Genomic DNA, 10,709 nt, shown 5'->3' with positions numbered 1-10,709 from the left:
AACCCGGAAGTAACGCGCTCCGTTACTTCCGGGTTGCCGCAGAGCGCAACTCGGACGCACTCAACATGAAGCATATTCAACCCGAGGTATGACTGTATCTCTCTGCACACAAAGTCTCTCTCTCTCTCTCTTTCTCACGCACACCCCGTCTCCATGCACAGATACACAGAATACATATATGTAAACATACATATATAGATATCCATGCACACATATGCATCCATGTCTAGTAGACCCTCCTGTGTTGTCATCTAATGCTCTGGATTCAGAGTCATGCCAGAACGCCAAGCCTATCTGTCCCAGTGAGCTGGTGGGCTGCAGAAACTTTCAGCAATGTTGGAGCTGGTTGCAGAAGGGAGATGCTCCTCCTAGAATGGTCCCATCTAAGACCCCCAGGGGTTTCAGGGCCGGATCTGAGGGGCCATTCCTCCTCGGTGATTGGGTGCATGGGAGCCGGATAGACGCCAGCACCTCACAGACAGTGCGCCGGAAAGTCTTGCTGACAAAGCAGTAGAGGAAGAAGTTGAGGGAGGTGTTGAGCATGGCCACCATGTTGGCAACGTCCATTGCGAGGTGGACTTCCCAGTTCTGTCTGACCGAGGCCACGTAGAGGTGGTAGATCATGACAATGGTTCGTGGAGCCCAGAGGATGATGAAGACGGTGGTAACAGCCAGCAGGATGGCTGTGGTCTTGCTAAGGCGCCGGTGGGGCCAGCCCGAGTGCTTGAGCTTGTAGATGATCACAGAATTTGTCACCAGGAAAATACTACAGGGGATGAAGTAGATGAGGAAGCAGTGAAGCCATTTCAGGACCTTGTCCATGGTGGTGGGTGGGTAGGCATCATGCCAAACATCCAGCCACCCGTAGAAGGGGATTCCGGTGGCCAACGATATTGCAAAGACGGCGCCAATGATCTTCCGGGTGCGCCCTGGGTAAGACACAGCCCTGTACTGCAGTGGGTGGCAGAGGGCCACGTAACGGTCTACAGTGAGCAGGACAGTCACCCAGATGGAGGCATGATTGGCTGTGAACTGCAGCACGTTGATGGTGAGGGTGAAGGCGCCCGGAACCTCGCGGCCCAAGATGGCCGCCTGCACAATGAAGCCCGCGAAGACGACGAAGACCTGGGTCATAATGTCGGATGCTGTGAGGGCCAGGAGGTACCAGTAGGAGGACTTCTTGGTGCGGGCAGCCAGACGGGTCAGCGCAACGGCAGCCAAAATGTTCACTGAAACGAGGAAGAGAGGCAAGCGAGTTGGAATAGGCGGGAGATTGTCACAGAAAACAACAACAACCACAAGCAAGGTGCAGGAACATAACCAATAGCCTCCATCTGCAAATCTGCTCGACTCAAAACTCAGTTTTACAAATTTAAAAAAAGAGAAATGGAAATGTGGTGGTAGTTCCAAACAGAATGACTTTGCAAAAGACAGGCAGTGTGGCTGTCGGGGAGCCCTGGGTTCAAATCCCCACTCAGCCATGAAACCCATTGGGTGCCCTTTTGCGCATTCCTTCCCCAGCTGTCCTCAATGTGCCCAATGTCTCTCCAGGCCATAACTCAGTAGCAGAGTGTGGCGATCACACAGGGTCCCCGGACGTTTGACGGTCTATTGATCCCTGTGCCACCACTGATTGCTTTCCCGCTGCCACCAACCCGTTTCTCTCGGGTACACACGGAGTCCAGACAGTTGTTAACATTAAAAAATAGTCAAGTTTATTTTTATAAGCATGAACAAGTTTAAGGTTGCAGTTAATTTTTCTTATCAGTTTCTTAATCTTAGTTTCTTTACTGTCCTATCCGTACCTAACAACTTCAAACTGATTATCCCAACTATCTATCTGACTCCACCTAACAGTTCCTCTCACTCTCTCACAACACACCTCGACCAACCCACAGACTTATCCTTCCTCTTCCTTCTCCAATTCCCAACAACCAACTGACTTCCACACAACTCCGACTCTAACCCCTCCCCTTGGGTTCCCACTGGCCAATTGCATTACAATCATTTAACCCTTTCCTTATGACCCACCTAGGAGGCAAACGCCACACAGAGCATCTACTTTGCAAGCCGAAGGTCCCATGTTCAATCCCTGGCGACTCCACCAAGGGTGGGGAATGTCCTCTGTTGGAAAGCCAGGACAGGCATTGCCAGTCAAAGTGGACCACACTAAGCTGCCAGATGGGCCAGTAGTCTAACTCAGTACAGTGGTACCTCGGGTTACAGACGCTTCAGGTTACAGTCTCCGCTAACCCAGAAATAGTACCTCAAGTTAAGAACTTTGCTTCAGGATGAGAACAGAAATCGTGCTCTGGTGGCGCAGCGGCAGCAGGAGGCCCCATTAGCTAAAGTGGTGCTTCAGGTTAAGAATGGACCTCTGGAACGAATTAAGTACTTAACCCGAGGTACCACTGTATAAGGCAGCTTTCTATGTTAGCAGTGGAGGTCCCTATCCCATCGAGATCCAAAGTCTTCTTGTTTATGTTGGGGAAGCATGCATACCTCAATTTGGGCCTGGCTCTGAACCTTCTCCCCTCTGCAATGCAAGTCAGATTCTCCTTCACACCTCATGATTCTCCTTCAGGGTCTCCGGTCTACTTTCCCCCAGCACAGATTCACAGAGCTGCACTTGCTGAACTGTCCAAACCAGTCGCATGTCCAGGATTGTCTTATCTACATGAGCTCATGGCTCCATCTAGTGATTGGCTCTAAAAATAATACTCTGCTTTACATAACGGGACTGTCTATTTGTCCTAAATAACCTGTCCTTTCCCAAGCCAATCGCTTATATATATATTTTCTTCATTTCCTGAAGGTATGTCACAGAGAGCTGCAATTTTTTTAGCTCATAAAATGTGTCCCCTTTACAACACGGGGGGGGGGGGTGTCCTTTTGATGCAGTTGGCCACAGACAAAGAAATGGTTCCCTTGTGAGTTGTGCCCTGACAAAGTATCCCAAAGTTTGAGAATTAAGTGACATTCATGCAGATTATAATCTAGAATTTCAGAGAACTTGGTGCCGTCAACGAACACCCCCACTTTGTGCAGCATAAAAGAAAGCTCCACCAATTCTCACTGTAGCAAGACCGCTACACCGTGGTTGAGTTTTGGCACAACATCCCAGTTTGCTATCTACGTATATTTATTTCCAACCACTGGCACTCCTTTTTTAAAAACCTCACATTTATTTGCATTGAAATGGGTTTCATTCTCATTACAACGTCCCATTTTTTTACGTAATGAATTCTATGAGAACTTGGCACTCCTCTATTTACAAAGCTTAGTAGCATTTATGACTTCTGCTCATATAGGACATTTCATAACCATTTTCTATTTCCTGCTTTCCAATATGGTGTGTGAATGCTGCTAACAGATAACTGCTGGGACACTATAAATTAACCTCGCTGCATTTGATTAAAAAGGTTTCTTATTTTGTAAACAAGGGGTAAATTAATCCACACCAAGCAGCAATGTATCAACAAACCCTCACTTGGAAAAAAATGCCTTTTTAAAATTTGTTGCTTTGTTCCCTTTCTGCTCTCTCATCACATGACCCCTTGGCTCTGCATCATTCTGAACTCCCTAAGGTTATCGTGATCATTGTCAGATTTTGTTTGCAAATCGTTTATGCAAACACTTCTCTAAACTATTTCCTAAAGCCCTTGCTATTTCCACACCCAAATTTCCCCACCATTTGCCACTTTCTCTCACCCTAGAGCTCATGATCCACATGGTCTCAAAATTTTATTCCCTTTTTGTTGATGGGTACCAGACACAGGTCCTTCTCAGTGGTGGCTCCACCTCTTGGAACAGTGCATCTGTTTGGCCCCTTGGCATCAAAGTTTTAGGTTGGTTCCAAGAAGCATTTATATTATACCAGCTCTCTCTGTGATTCTGTTGGGGGCTTTTATTTGTTTCATTTTTTAAAAAAAGTTGTTGCGATGTGTTTTTTATTATATCATTTACTTTTTTAAAAAACATATTTTTGTTTAATAAAAACAGAAAAACACATTTTTATTTCACTACATTTAAATTCCACTTTTCTTTCAAAGCAAAGTACTGTGAATTAAAAGATTCCTTCACTCTGAATTGCTGCTTCTCTTCCTCCTTGCTCTTTGTATCTCTTAAGCTTCTCCCAGACACACCTGCGGAGATGGCTTGCTTCTCATCCTTTTCCTTACCTGGCAGACCCACACACAGCAGGATGCCGTAATAGATGACAGCAGCAGTGCCAGCAAGACAAGGTGATTTCCCATCCCTGCCTGGGTCCCTGGCATCCTTTGCCCATGTTGCATCGGTCATGTTCATCTTTTCTTAGTACCTTCCAGCTAGGAGGGAGGCAAAGGGACAAATGGTGAAGAATACAGTCAGCTCTTGGCCTGCATCACCCCAGTTTCCCACAAAGCATGGGACACTTTGATTGAAATTCTCCCTTCACTAAGCACTGGGCGAAAAACAACAGTACAAGCAGAGAGATCGATATAGCAATGGTTGCAGCAGCTCTTGGCAACTGTTGATTATGTTTTAACCTCCTGGTGTACTCTGTGCATCCCTAGATTGTGGCAGACCACCCTGATCAGTATCAATATATAAACGGAGGCTCTCTCGCTTGGCCTGCTACTAGCAGTCTTGTTCAAGGCGAAAACAGATGGAGAGATACGAGCTGGATGCCTCTTCTCTCCCCCAACCCAGGTATGATCAGCCACTGACTTCTGTTTCCTGAAGGTTATCAGCTGGCTACAGGTTTTTGAGGGATGCGGGTGGCGCTGTACGCTGGCTCCCTTGGCCAATAAAGCGAGATGAGTGCCGCAACCCCAGAGTCGGTCACGACTGGACCTAATGGTCAGGGGTCCCTTTACCCTTTACCTTTACAGGTTTTTGAGAAATGCCACAACAGCCAATTCCTACCTTCCCGTCCAAAAGGAATGAAGGGTGCCATCTAGACATGTAAAGCGAAGTGGTAGAAGGGTGGTACACAAACACACAAGCATGTGAAATCACACGACAGAACCCACGGCCAGTGGATTGCTGAGACAGGAGTGGGTCCAATGATTTAAGCACCTGCAAAGATGCCCACGTAGGGCGTGGGCAGCAAGTGATCGTTAAATAGAAGGAGGTTAAAATGAGGGATCCGCTTAGTAAACCCCCCTGAGACAGAAGCTAAGTAGAGGTATATTTGGTTGAAACGGTAGGCATAAAGTCACACAGACGGACAGCAGCATCATGAATAATGGACACACACACACACACACCTTTATAATGGGTGCTGATAACTTATTCCAACCTTTCCTAGTTATCTGGACCCTTCCATACAGACTGAAGGTGTAAATAGGTGAATAAACCATACAGTGGTACCTCGGGTTACATACAGTTCAGGTTACAGACGCTTCAGGTTACAGACTCCGCTAACCCAGAAATAGTACCTCAGGTTAAGAACTTTGCTTCAGGATGAGAACAGAAATTGCGCGGCGGCGTGGGAGGCCCCATTAGCTAAAGTGGTGCTTCAGGTTAAGAACAGTGTCAGGTTAAGAACGGACCTCCGGAACGAATTAAGTACTTAACCCGAGGTACCACTGTATTTCTTAAAGCTAAGACAGTCTCTGCCATGTCTCAATCCTTCAATGGAACCCAGATCCTGGGTGAGTGCCTGGAACCCCGTGGAGTCTTGCAGAGAGTGGGGGTGGCACCCAGCTTTTGTAACAATATGCTGGAATCTCCTGTCCGTCTGTCCCTTGGGTCTCATGGAACTGAGCAAGGTAACATCACACCTCGGGTTAATTCCAGGACACGGGTCCCCTTACCCCCTTGTCAATCATGCCACTGCTCAACCCACATTACTAGAAAGGCAGATGTTTGCAGTGCCGTCCAGCAAATGGATGCTGCTGGGAATCTTACCTTGATGCCTGTGCTGCAGAAAGCGGTGCCCTGTCTTGTATTTGCTCTTGCTTCTTCTCCCTGATCAGATGGTTCAGCGGTGCATCTCCTTCTCCTCCTCCTCCTCTGTGCACCAAACCTGTAAGCCTGCTCTTGAGAGCCAGCACTGAGAGGCAAATTGTGAAATAGGCTGAGCGAGCGGCCAGAGACTCGGAAAGAGGGAGGAGCAGCAGCAGGTGTGTGCTTGATGCAGACAAACCTGGAATGAGTGGAGAGTGTAAGTGGGCAGGCATAGCACAGATGGAGTGGCCACAGGGCATTTTTTGTCACGCTCCTGATACATGGTATAAACTACATGTGGGAAGAAGCAGAGCCTCAGATCTGAGTGTTGAATGCAAAATATGTGGGCAGCCCATGTCAGATGGGCAAGGTACAAATAATAAAATTATTATGTGTAGCAAATGCCTGTCAATTGCTATTCCTGGGACGTCAAGCCCATTTAACATCACATACGCCTTTGGAAGATTTGTTGTGGTGTCTGGGGATCAAAACTCAATCTCACCAACTGTGGGAGAAATGGCTAATACAAACTGGTTGTCTTTTAAACATATCTACTCTAATATGCTGATCGACTCTTGAGAGTCCCATGGACTGCAAGAAGATCAAACCTATCCATTCTGAAGGAAATCAGCCCTGAGTGCTCACTGGAAGGACAGATCCTGAAGCTGAGGCTCCAATACTTTGGCCACCTCATGAGAAGAGAAGACTTCCTGGAAAAGACTCTGATGTTGGGAAAGATGGAGGGCACAAGGAGAAGGGGACGTCAGAGGACGAGATGGTTGGATAGTGTTCTCGAAGCTACCAGCATGAGTTTGACCAAACTGCGGGAGGCAGTGGAAGACAGAAGTGCCTGGCATGCTCTGGTCCATGGGGTCACGAAGAGTCGGACACAACTAAACAACTAAACAACAGCATGCTGATCGAACCACTACCAAGGACCTAGCAGTTAGCAAGTGATTATACTACCTAAAATGTCTGAAACATTCATCTTAAAGCAGCAGAGGTGTATATAAAGGCACATAGCACATTAAGTTACAAGCAACGCAAGCCACACTATTTCTGGGGACTGCGAACAACATAATTAGAGACATGGCAACTATCAGGGCTGATAGAAATGCAGACACATTTCTAGGTATTGTTGGAAGCAAGAAAAGAAAAACACTGTTGATTACCAACACTCATTAGGTTTTCAGTTGTCAGAATGCTTAGAAGGAAAGAGCGACAAGAAATAGCATTTGGCTTGATCAATCCCTCCATACTGAATTAGGTGCAAAATAGAAATTTTTTAAGTCTTGGGAAGTAAACACTAAATCGCTATACTTCTTCAGTGACTCAGAAGATCAGGTTCCTTGCAAGTTAACTTGCATATAACAACAAAAATTAAATGCACCCCAGAATAAACAGTGTGTATTGACAGGACGGATGTAAAATGGAAGATGGTTGCAGTTACAATGCCAATGGATTAGCAGCAAGACTGTTGGCATTTGGTTGGCCAGCTGCTGCTTTGGTTGACAAAACCATACATTTTTCTTGGCTAAAGTGATACAGCCTTGCTGGCTCAAGGACTCAGTGGCACAGAGTCAGCACTGCAACTAAGCAGCAACCTCAGCAGGGATATACCAACAAGCAATCAAATGACATAAAAAACCAAAGGTCCTGGTCCAAGCTGACCTCATGACTACGACGTCCAGCCTAATTTCGGAGCTTTTTTATTTTTATTTGTGTCCCTGCTTTGTGTAGCCTCTTGCCTGATGAAGAGTTCTGGAGAACTCAAAAGCTTGCCACAGTTTTGTGGCATTTGGGTGTGTCGTAATGAAGGCATTGCCCATGAATGTTAGAATCAAAGTACAATTTTAAACCATTCATTTGATGAAAGACACAAGTCAAGGCTCTTTTGATCTGAGGAGACCAGATTCAAAGACCAGATCAAGTCTATTTGCATATGACTAGAAGTTATGTGCTAGGAGACGGGATTGGGTGATCTTAGGCATGGGTCTATGCCCATCACGTGAGCAACTAAACAAGAAAGGAGGTTGGTGGTGGTGGAATAAATCTTATAGGCATGACAAGTTCCTAAAACCAAGAGACTTCCAGGATTGTTTTGGACAGCCAAATACCTTCCAGTTGACATTCAGCTGGGGTTCCCTGGGTGAATTAGCTCATCAGCAACAAAGAGATCAGCAGGAAAAAGCAAGAGAACCTGTACGTCTCTTGTACCTTGGTGGTGCAAATTCTTGGGTTTGGGAGCTTTGTAGCCTGAAAAGATGGGAATATGGTAGTGGGAGAAACTGGGATCAAATCTCCTATAATCACAGAAAGAAAGAAAAAAAGGTTTGTTGAAGTAATTCTCCTCCCCCACCCTTTTCATCTTCCACATTTGTCCTGCCTTGTTTCAGAATAGCAAAATATGATCAAGTTTTGGAACAACGGGAAGCCTCTGGGTTTCCCACTGCCTTCCAACATGGTGGATGTAAATGCAACAGCCTGAGGGAGTGGCACAACCCCATGAAATTCATTTAATACAGCTCATTTGCTCAGTTCCACAGGCAACAGGGTTTAACAGGAGGTCAAGGAAAGTTACAGGATTCATTAGTATTGTAACACCTCGGTCAACTTTAGCAACCGGAACTTAATCAGTAACAAACTACCATGTCTCTAAGATTTCTTAAAAGAACTGGTGAGAGCAGCACAGTGACTTTCTCTAACCACCGATTTAAGAAGCAGACCGTTCTTTTAGCTGGCTTGATTACAAAGTTTTAGAAAAGCATTCTGAAGAGGGGGAAATGTAATTCACAAAACTGGCTGGTCAGAGTACAGGATTTTGCCCTTTCAAGCCAGACGATCAATGTTTTGGGATGCTTTTCACATAGTTAAAGGTAAAGGTAAAGGGACCCCTGACCATTAGGTCCAGTCGTGGCCGACTCTGGGGTTGCGGCGCTCATCTCACTTTATTGGCTGAGGGAGCCGGCGTTCAGCTTCCGGGTCATGTGGCCAGCATGACTAAGCCACTTCTGGTGAACCAGAGCAGCGCACAGAAATGCTGTTTACCTTCCCACCGGAGCGGTGCCTATTTATCTACTTGCACTTTGACGTGCTTTTGAACTGCTAGGTGGGCAGGAGCTGGGACCGAGCAATGGGAGCTCACGCCGTCACGGGGATTCAAACCGCTGACCTTCTAATCGGCAAGTCCTAGGCTCTGTGGTTTAACCCACAGCGCCACCCGCGTCCCATTCTCACATAGTTAGCTGTACTTAAATCCACTAGAATCACAAAGGTGGATTGTAACTATGCTTGTCCTTCCCAAAGACCCATCTCTGTGGGAAGAAAGATGTCTCCTGTCACTTTTCAAGCACAACCACAGAGGGGAACTGTGCTTGGACAGGATGGTTGTATTTGCGTATTAGGTTTCTTTTAAAGATGTTGTTGAGACACTGGTTTCTTCATTTTTGTGAGCTGAATTTTATTGTTTGAATTTTATAGATTTGTGAGCCATGTTTTTGGCTGAAAGGCAGCACAGGATTAAACTGTGCCCTATCTTTTCTGCCATTGGGTCTAAATTTTTAGACCCAGCTCTTGAGGGGAAAAGCCATCCGGTCTGAGTTGCGGAGAACTGATTTCCCACGGGCTACTTGTGTTAGGATGACCCTTTTAGCAGTGGCAAGGTTTGCTTGGGCAGTTTGAGACAATTTTCTGAAGTCTGAGCCCTTCAGTCTGATAAACAAGTAACGTTGTATTGTTACTATGAATATCTTGGAGGTTTTCTTTGTATTGCTGTTTTGTATTGATTGTTTTCGTTGTTTTACCTACGGAAGAAGCAGATCGATGGACCGATTCACTCACAACATAAACCTTCATTTGGCAGAAAGGACACAAAATGGGGAGAAATGAGGCACCTGATATGTGAAGCCACCTCACCCCCCCCCACTAACAAATTATACCATGTGTATATTTGTAGACCAGCCTTTTCTCCAACCTGGTTCCATCTAGATGCTGTTGGATTGTAGCTCCCATCATTCTTGGCAGTTGTCTACGCTGCCTGAGGGTGGGAATTGCAATTGAAATTCCTGGACTGCTGGAGGACACCACACTAGAGAGTGCTAATGTGGCTACACCCTCTCTAATCCTCTAACTAAGAAGCAATAAAAGGGTAAAAGTAAAGGACCCCTGGACAGGTAAGGTAAAGGTAAAGGGACCCCTGACCATTAGGTCCAGTCGCGGATGACTCTGGGGTTGCGGCGCTCATCTCGCTTTACTGGCCGAGGGAGCCGGCATACAGCTTCCGGGTCATGTGGCCAGCATGACTAAGCCGCTTCTGGCGAACCAGAGCAGTGCACGGAAACACCATTTACCTTCCCGCCGGAGCTGTACCTATTTATCTACTTGCACTTTGACGTTCTTTCGAACTGCTAGGTTGGCAGGAGCAGGGACCGAGCAATGGGAGCTCACCCCATCGCGGGGATTCGAACCGCTGACCTTCTGATTGACAAGTCCTAGGCTCTGTGGTTTAACCCACAGCGCCACCGGGTAAAAGTAAAGGACCCCTGGACGGGTAAAGCCAGTCAAAGGCAACTATGGGGTTGTGGCGCTCATCTCATTTTCAGGCCGAGGGAGCCGGCGTTGGTCCACTGACAGCTTTCCGGGTTATGTGGCCAGCATGACTAAACCACTTCTGGTGCAACGGGACACTGTGATGGAAACCAGAGTGCATGGACACCCTGTTTACCTTCCCACCGCAGTGGTACCTATTATCTACTTGCACTGGCATGCTTTCAAAC

General features: G+C 46.6%; 1 protein-coding gene across 1 annotated transcript; it reads right to left on the bottom strand.

The window, feature by feature from the left end:
* On the bottom strand, positions 1 to 6,115 carry GPR142 (G protein-coupled receptor 142). The gene is made up of 3 exons (XM_053375459.1): positions 5,896 to 6,115; positions 4,182 to 4,328; positions 1 to 1,229 (listed from the first exon to the last, which is right to left on the bottom strand). The coding sequence occupies exons 2-3, from the start codon at positions 4,306 to 4,308 to the stop codon at positions 328 to 330; spliced, it is 1,029 nt and encodes a 342-aa protein (XP_053231434.1). The 5' UTR covers positions 4,309 to 4,328; positions 5,896 to 6,115; the 3' UTR covers positions 1 to 327.
* Between the last annotated feature and the right edge of the window lie 4,594 nt (positions 6,116 to 10,709).

Source organism: Podarcis raffonei, chromosome 2 (genome assembly GCF_027172205.1).
Source record: "Podarcis raffonei isolate rPodRaf1 chromosome 2, rPodRaf1.pri, whole genome shotgun sequence".
NCBI lineage: Eukaryota > Metazoa > Chordata > Lepidosauria > Squamata > Lacertidae > Podarcis > Podarcis raffonei.
Note: the sequence above shows the minus strand (reverse complement) of the source record. Positions and strands in the feature narration are given on the sequence as shown.

Coding starts and splice junctions, on each gene's coding strand:
- GPR142 (XM_053375459.1), bottom strand. CDS start 4,308: ATGAACATGACCGATGCAACATGGGCAAAGGATGCCAGGGACCCAGGC. Junction 1,230..4,181: donor GCTGTGTGTGGGTCTGCCAG/GTAAGGAAAAGG, acceptor TCCTCGTTTCAG/TGAACATTTTGGCTGCCGTT.